The following is an 8,824-nucleotide window of genomic DNA, read 5'->3' as shown; positions in this document are numbered from 1 at the left end:
AGGCTTTTTTCATTCTGCTTTTTATTAATAATTTCCTTTGGAACAATTAATTTCTACGGTAACTGATTTTTAAAACCGTACTGGTAACGCAGTACCGGTAACTTTAGTTTGTAAAAGAAATTATATTAAAATATTAGGTATCAATGTATAGAACATTTGTATGGTAGGAGTTACTATATCTCTCTTTCTGATCATTTAAAAACAACTATATACAATAAGTTTTAACAAAAAAAATATTCAAAGACCAGTCGATATAGTACCGTTTGACATCCCCTGTCTCTCATCCTTCTTAATCTCAGCAATCGTCGACACCGACAACTTCCTCTCAGTCAGATCCAGCGGAAACTGGAAACTTATCTCGCTCTTACTAAATATAGCCGCGGTCTGCAGATGCTCCACGTTGTTTTCCTGGCACTCCGCAGCACGCTTGGCACGCCTCACCGTTTCTGTGGTGCCTCTTCACACACGAACACACGAACACCACCGAAAACACTGCGAACGTTACTATACAGACCAGCCCTATTAACAAACCTTTTTTTGTTCATCGAACTCGAGCTATCGGGGTTGTTTTCAGTACTACCACAAGACGGAATTTCGTCCGAATTTAACTTCGTAAGGCGTTTGCCTTTGAGAACACTGGGAAAGGCACATGTTGCATTTTGAAATAAGTTTGTATCGTTTACTCGAAAAAATAGGTCTGTTATATAACACCAGGTGCACGTCCATGGATTATCTGTTATATCAACCCTTTTGATGTATTCAAGAAACGACACTACACTATCATTCAGTCCCTTTATTTCGTTTTTACTTAAATCTAAAGAGAATAACTGTCTGGGAAACATGTCGACGGTCACTTCACTGAAATTGTTTCCCGAAAGGTTTAAATTTCGAATTCTGTCAGGAAAAAACCCACTGGAAACACTAGCTAGCTTCATGTGAGCTAAACTCAAATCCCTAACCTTACCCAACACCCCCACAATACTTTTTATAAATTCTTGCTTCAAGTTGTTCCCACTTAACACTAATCTCTCCAGAGTTTTATTCACATGCACAAACACCAAACCTTCAGTCTTGCTAAGCTTGTTATAACCAAGATCCAGTTCGACCAAACTGCTCAAATTCTTCAAAGAAGTATCAGGGACCTTAGCTATTCGGTTCCTAGCCAAGTTGAGGTACTTGAGCTGTTGCTGGTTGACAAAAGTGTACTCCAAGATAACCGGGAACATGTTTCCGTCCAGTTTTAAGCTGTGCAGGCGATGGAGGTCCTGGAATTCGTCGCTGGCCAGGAACTGGATGCGGTTGTAGCCTAGGTCTAGGTGGGTTAAATAAGGCAACAGGTGGTAGATTTGGGTGTTAATGCGTCGCAGACCGCAGTGACGGCATTCCAAAGTGCGTAGTTCCTGGAACAAAAAATAAAATAAAATTAGATGTGAGTTGTTGACTTAAACAAATTTTAAATTCAACAATTGACTTTCTGGCATTATATTCAAATATGTCAAGCTATTGTTACTATCAAAAGTCGGTTTATATTGTTAAAAATACACTTACAAAGTTAAAACTCTTGGTGTAACAAAGTAAAATTTAAAAAAATAATTACAAAAGTACAGCTCTCGTCTACCAATTCAAAGGTTATGGGTTCGAATTCCACAGCCGGCATTTAATCAGCCGACTATTTTTATTAAAATAAAAAATAGTTTGGGTATTTAGGTCGACTCAGCCTTAAATGAAGACTTGGGATTCACCATCCTGAGGTAATAATAGGCGGTTGAAGCGTAATGTTAGCCACATTACCTTCCTTATATACCGAACGGCTCTTGTATGGCAAGATGTACTTTGCTACTCTCAAGGCGTTAAACGCTATATACGGGAGCTATTACTATTATAATTACAAAAGTAATTACAAAACCAAGCTAATGACATCAAAGATTGAGAATCTGAACTGAAGCTTCTGAGTATGGATCGTAAATAAGATTTTTGGAACAAAAAAAGAGATCCAACACCAACATACTACCCAAATTAGAGATCTTAATCTAACGTGGTTGGTTACGTATGCCTTAGTACTACCTCTCCTTAATGGTATCACTATTTATTTCCAAATCAGTTCCTATTTGACTTTTTGATTGTTTCTAAAAAAAACAGAATTGGTTGATTATAAATGCTCAATTAACAAAAGAGAACTCCAAAACAAAACAGGTAAACCCATTTAGGAGATAAACCAAACAGCAAAGGTTTCTGCTGAATTCGACATGAGTTAGTGAGGCTCAATAAAAGTTGTACACTAACTTTTCAGTAGAAGCTTAAGTTTACAAGAGACTTGAGTTCGATGCCGTGAATTTCAATTTTTTTCCTTAATCTTTTTGTGTAAGGGCTGAACAAATTAAGTGATTAAAATAAAGTCCTCTTACTCAGGATGCTAGCCCACCGAGAGAATGTAATAAAAAATCAAATGATCTAGCTAGAAAAACAGAGAACACGCGATTAACTGGACCAGAACCGTTCTGTTTCCCAATGCTATGGAAATCCTACAACGGTCTAAGACACTCGAAGAAATTTCTCAGGACTTACGATCGGGATTTAAGTAAGGATAATCTTCGGATTGTCGCGGTTTTTTAGAACACTGTCTCCTCAATGAGAGCTGTCTTCTCAATGTGTCTCCTCAATGAACCTCGATTGCAGATTCTGTGGCAAAATGGAGTAACACTAGAACACCTCATCATTGTGTGCACCAAGACGACAACCATTCGTGCTATCAACTTTGGTACGACTGATATAGGAGATGGAGGACTAACCTTTGTGTAACCGTCTCAAATACTGGCTTTTGTCAAAGTCCTGTAAAACAAGTACCTATTTATTATTATGTCTACAATTTTATAGGGAATTATTTCTGCATAAAATTACTTTTTCTGATAAAATTTTTATCAGTTAATAAACAAATAACTGGTCTAAAATATTTTATTGTAGTACCTTAATTTCCACTTAAAGCATCTCAAATATTTTGAATTTACCGCATTGAATCTAATTATTCTTCAAGTAAATCCTAATAAGGCAACTTCCTATGGAGACTCATTTTATTCTGTTTTAACCATTGAAGAAAATGGTCCAAATTTTAACTGAGAGCAGGCCATTACGATAATCTTTGCAGAATTTGCACCTTTCCCGGGCCGAATATTAAAACATAGCTAAAGAGCATCGGATGCCTTCCGCCCGGTTGGCTTTTATTTTATGAGAAATTCCGATGCATCTACTATACCTCGTCCTTGGAAAACAAATACCTAGAATAATCGTCGCGTTAAACTATTCGGCCGCATTTCGTCTCATGTTTATCTGCCCTCGGCCAAACTTTGCTTCTTTCATGAATTTTGGAAGTTTCTTAGTCGGAATTCCGCTACTAACCGCAGTTTGTAAAGGAGGAAGTTCCAAATAGACTACCTGTTGTCTTATTTTTCTAGCTTGAATATAGGGGGGTTATTTTCCAAATTTTAACCGCTATCATATTTTTCAACATTTCTTATACCCTTTTTAGACCATTTACATATATGGGGTGAGTCTTCAATAAGTGTATGTATTTTTACCGGTAATATGTCGACCCCAAACACACAACTATGAGGTTTTTTGCGAAAAAAATTGAGAATTGTAAGTTTTTTAATTCTATTTTTAACTAAAAGTTTTTAGTTCAAAATAGAATTTTTTGAAATATGGAACAATGGTAGAGTACATTAAATTTACAAAAAAACTCAAAAACGATCCCAGTGATTCTCAAAATTTAAAGAAATTTTTCAAAGTAAAATAACTCAGTTATTTTGAGATTTATTTGAAAAAACGGTAAAAGAGAGACAATATATTTGCTTTTATCAGGGATCTACTAAGCCCTCAAAATATTTGCACTTATTTGAGGTCACCCTGTATATACCGGGTGAAGCTTAAAAACAGCTTCTCCTATAACTTTTTATTTTTCAGATAAAAAATCGAGATGTGGTATGTTAGTATACCAACATATATTAGGATTGATTGACATATTCAATTGTTTCGGTCACTTCTTGTTTAACCGGAAATGGCTACAACTTTTGATGTTTAAACAAAAACTCGGTATTTTGTCACTTTATTTGTTGAAAATGACACTCTAAATAGAATGACATGTCGCTATGTAACTTTGACATTTCCGAATATGGATTATTTGAAATTGCAACATGCATCAAAACAACAATTTGACTTGAAATACCAAGTGTGTGGTACCAAATTATTCGTAAAAATACTTTTCCCAAATATGGTAATGATCCACCGGTTGTTCCAGTTGAAAAAATTGAGATATGATTAAAAATACGATTTGGGCATCTTTTGGCGGGCCAGGACAAGTACCCTAAAAACATTAGACGATCAAATCTATTTTTCAAGGCCCTGATTAAAAATAGCGTTTTAAATTAAAAAAAATACCGGATTTTAAAGTAAAAAAAATACCGGGTGCCATTTTAAAAATCAAAAGTTGTAGACATTTTCGGTGAAACAGAAGTAAAAACAATTGAATACGTCAATCAATCTAATTTATGTCACATACTAACATGCCAAATCTCGTTTTTTATCTGAAAAAATAAAATAGTTACACACCAGTAACTTTTTTGCAAGCAACTTTTGAGACATTGCGGTAGATAGATTCTTCGAAGTGGCTATCGGCCTGATTCACTACGACCTTTTCCAGATCTATTGTGTCCTCTTCTGATCCTTAGGTTACATTTTCATAAGTCTAGCAACTGGGAGACTGAACTCATGTAGTTGTCTGGCAATGGCCTATCATTGCCTATTACCGAGAACACTGTTTATTTTGTAGGTCCCCTTTGGAGAAAAAAAATCTCAAAAACTATGCAAGGTAGTCTTTTTTTACAAGAGACAAAAAATTATCAAATACTAAAAGAACCATTTTGCGAGAAAAAAGTACAATAAGAAATGTCCGAAACAATACAAAAATAGATGTCCGTAAGCCTATGGATATAGAAAGGCTGGGTTGATGTGCTCTGTGCTGCCATATGCCCGAATTGTAGTGCTACCTACCTGTGATAACTCGCTAACTCTATCACAACAAAATAGCGATGAAGAAAAATGGGTATTTTCTTCATCGCTGTTTATTAGCAGTAGTGAGCTCTTGCATAACAGAGACCTAGATTCTCGGTAGATGAGCATTATGAATTCCCCAGAAGAAGGAAGATCGACAGACATTTTCAGAAATTATGCAAGGCATCTCAAAGAGACCTTTAAAAGTGCCTTTATTTTTTCAGATAAAGACTGGCATGTTGACATATCGTGATTGAGCATTCAGTGTTTTTTGGACCACTCTTGTTTCACCGAGAAATGTCTGATGGCGCCTCATTATTTTGCCAAAGCTCATTATTTTTACAATTTAAACATATCACATCAGAGAGCAAATTTGATCGTATCTTTTTAGTGATGACACTGTCATATCTCAATTTCAGCTGCTTTAACCAATGAATCATCCTATTTGGGCTACACAATAATTATTTTTACACTATTTCTTAATCCAGTATTGGGCACCTTCAAGCAATCTGATGTTAAAGAGATTGACATGACGCTGTCGTCTGACAGAAAATCGGCCTGTCGAGCAAAAATACCGGCTGTTTAAACATCAAAGTTCCGGTGCTGAAGTGACAGCTGTGGTGTCATCCCAGTCTGCTGCGCCCATCTCATTCACCCGGCCGCCAGGGTGAGTCATGCCAACACGAGCTGGCATTCTCGATAAGCACAGCATATTGTGCTTACTGTTCAAACCGAGGATATTTACTTTGAAAAATTTCTTGAATAGACACAGTTTTAACAAGTGGCGCCTACATATTTTCAAGAATATTTTGAACTAAAACAGTAAAGCCTAGAGATGGCTTCAAATAGACAGCAGGCTCACTCCTTTGAAACTGCGGTATAGCAATTCGGCCTGGCTCAATGCAGATAACTAAACAATGCTCGGTCAAATTTGGACCGTTTTTCAATGATTGACATAAACGAGAACTCAGACTGCTTGAAAATTGCATTCAATAAGTAGGCGGCCAGTGCTGGGTGAATTAGGCCTTTAATAAATATTTTGAACCGATTTACTGATAAAAATTTTACGAAAATGCATGCGAAGTATAAATGAACATATTGTTTGAAAGCTTTCCCGCAGACGATTTTACAAATATGTCGTATAGCGCAGCACGGGGTATTAAATGTATTTACAACCGATGATGTTACTGTCGAAAGATTTGCTTCTCGTGGAGACGTGCGATCTTTCGACTCAACAAGGCGGTTCTGTCAATTAACGATTTTATTGTTCTCTCGATGAGCTAACATCTATTGAAAGGTAATCGCTGTCGGCCCTGGGTGTGATTCACGACAAGCTTCTGGTGGTGTTGTTATCATTCGGCGTTTACACTGTTTTGTTTGGAGTTCTGCTGGTGGTGAGCGTTGCAATTGTTTTTAAGAGCAATCAAAAACGGTGAAATAAACAGTGGCTGCATGAAGAGGTAGTAACAACCACGGGCAAATTAAGATTCCCAGGTATGACGGTGGATCTCACCAAAAATGACCCGTCCATACTGAAAACTAAATTCCAGATATATTGCTGTTACTTTTGTATTATAACAGCTTTCCGTATGGCGTTTAACTTTAACGTTCATTATGGAAGATGACTAAAGATGATCTGAAGTGTCATTGGGTGGTCGGCACAAATGCAAACTGTGCCCACGGCACAGCAAAATAGTCGGCTGTTCTGCCGTCACTGCTGCAATTGACCAGACAGCTATTGACACAGGGGTACACTTTGTGCCTGGGATTTAGCTTTTGTAGTGACACAATGCAAACAACGACAATGACGCCTGTGACATACATTACATTCCGAAACTTACACGCTTTGAACTGCCTCTGCGACGTGCTGTTATTTAACCACCTGGGCAGGTAACCTCCGGTCCTGACCGCGACATTTTGAGACATGTCGCCTCACAGCTGGACGACTGTGTTCCCATTATCATTTTGTCGGCTCGGCAATGCCTCAACACTGACTGAGAGAATCCAACTGGGTCAATGTCTTATTTGGTATTTTATTCGAACGGATGTGAACCCAGCTTAGCTGCTTTGAGTTGTTTGGCTCACGTAGCAATCAAAACTTTCTGGAAGATGGCTGAGGTATAAACGGCCAGACAGGTGCTTGGGTTAGTAAAAACGAAATAAAGGGATTTGGTGTGGTGATGATGGATATCAAGCTCTTCGTTGGAGGCAACAGGCTGAACTATTTCGGTAAACTGACCAGGCTTTGGCATGTCACTTTCAAGGCAAACGCCTTCAGTTATTAAAATCTTGTCAGTACTCGGTCGATGTTAAAAAAGGTTTCTGCTGTGGCGGATGCAGTCGTGACATTAAATGTTGGCTGTTCGGCACCACAGATGATATATGCCAGTCAAAACGATGGTATCTGTAAGGCAGCAGATTTCCAGTTTCCGCTGAATCGGAAAATGGCTGTTGGTAAGAAGGATGAGGATAATCAGCAGCTACTATCGACTGGTCGCGCAGGCTATTTTTGTTAAGCGCAGCTGCGGTACAATGATCGAAGCTCTTCTACCGCTGCTGTTCTATTGATACCCTGTATTTACAATATATTTCTTTACAAACTAAGCCAATACGGTTTCAAAATCGATTACATCGGCTCAATTGTTCAAAGAGAAGAAATGATAAGCAGAATGAAAAAAGCAGGTAAGCTAACGTCGATCTGAGTGGCTCACGGTGTTTTAAAATTTCTCATGGCAAGCGACACCTCAGCCTTATGATTGATTCTGTTCGCCTTACAAGTGTTAAAGTCTTCCATTTGCGTTCAGTGAAACCCCAGTGTAAATGCATTTATATTGCAGCAAGATCATTTATGAGGTTCTCCATGAACCCATCGCGGAGGTATCAGTAGCAGCCAGCGCGTCTGGTGAACCAGCTGAAAAAGCCGATGAAAAATAAATGGAAATCTCCCACAAATGACATGTACAACGCTGTTGTTTTGTGTCGAAAGTGGTGTTGATAAACTGGAATTTTTCAAGCGTAAATGGTTTGTAAATATCCATTCATTCACGATCGCTCTTTTATCTGTAGCAATCATGATGAATTTGTCGGTAACGACCAGTAACACGGAGGCGGGCCTTTGAGGTAACTATTAACTGCGTTCCTCAGTTGTGTGTAAAAAAGCGACATCGCTGAATGTTCTTCTATGATATCAGAAGTCGGGTGGCTGCTGTGACAATACAGCATCGTCTTTTCTCAGAGCCTGTTGGCTCAAACACTTGTCAAACAGATCGCTATCTGACCTGACAACAACTCTGACATTTTGAAGTTTGTGATCGAACAGCAAATTCCCACTGGCCTGAAAAGAGGCTGTTTTTCACTAGGCTAACTTTGTAGGCGGAGCTAAGTATTTCTTTGACTGTATCTTTAAGTGCAAATCGATGTTAGATGCAAATGTTTAACAATATTTTCAGCGACTGACTGTGTTTGGCTGTCTGTGTATCTGTCAGAGCCAAGATTTCAGTAAACTACCGACGTTCAAGACTCCACAATGATTAAGAATACAATTAACAATTTCACTGTCGTAAAACAAGCAGTATCTGACAAAAGCTACAGCATGCGACTGTTTCTTCACACAACAAGCCTCTTTTCCTAAACAAATTTAATACACTGACTTAGTGGATCACGCGCAGCGATTCGACTTTCAGGCGCGATAAAATAACGTTTGGCACATATGCCGAGCACTCGTTAATTTGCATGCAGGTCTCAGCGACAGACGTAACGAACACTAGTGAGCCAGAAGAGT

At 38.2% G+C, this 8,824-nt stretch overlaps 1 protein-coding gene across 1 annotated transcript in view; it reads right to left on the bottom strand.

The window, feature by feature from the left end:
• Positions 1-237: 237 nt before the first annotated feature.
• The window catches only part of LOC115880691 (insulin-like growth factor-binding protein complex acid labile subunit), a 45,433-nt gene continuing 36,846 nt past the window's right edge, over positions 238-8,824 (bottom strand). The window contains 3 exon segments of the mRNA XM_030897973.1: positions 238-435; positions 437-531; positions 581-1,400. Coding sequence (XP_030753833.1) covers positions 238-435; positions 437-531; positions 581-1,400 — 1,113 coding nt within the window.

The sequence above is a fragment of the Sitophilus oryzae genome, unplaced genomic scaffold, assembly GCF_002938485.1.
Source record: "Sitophilus oryzae breed Bouriz unplaced genomic scaffold, Soryzae_2.0 scaffold_1640_pilon_pilon, whole genome shotgun sequence".
NCBI lineage: Eukaryota > Metazoa > Arthropoda > Insecta > Coleoptera > Curculionidae > Sitophilus > Sitophilus oryzae.
The sequence above is the reverse complement of the archived record's forward strand: the minus strand, read 5'-3'. Positions and strand labels throughout refer to the sequence as shown.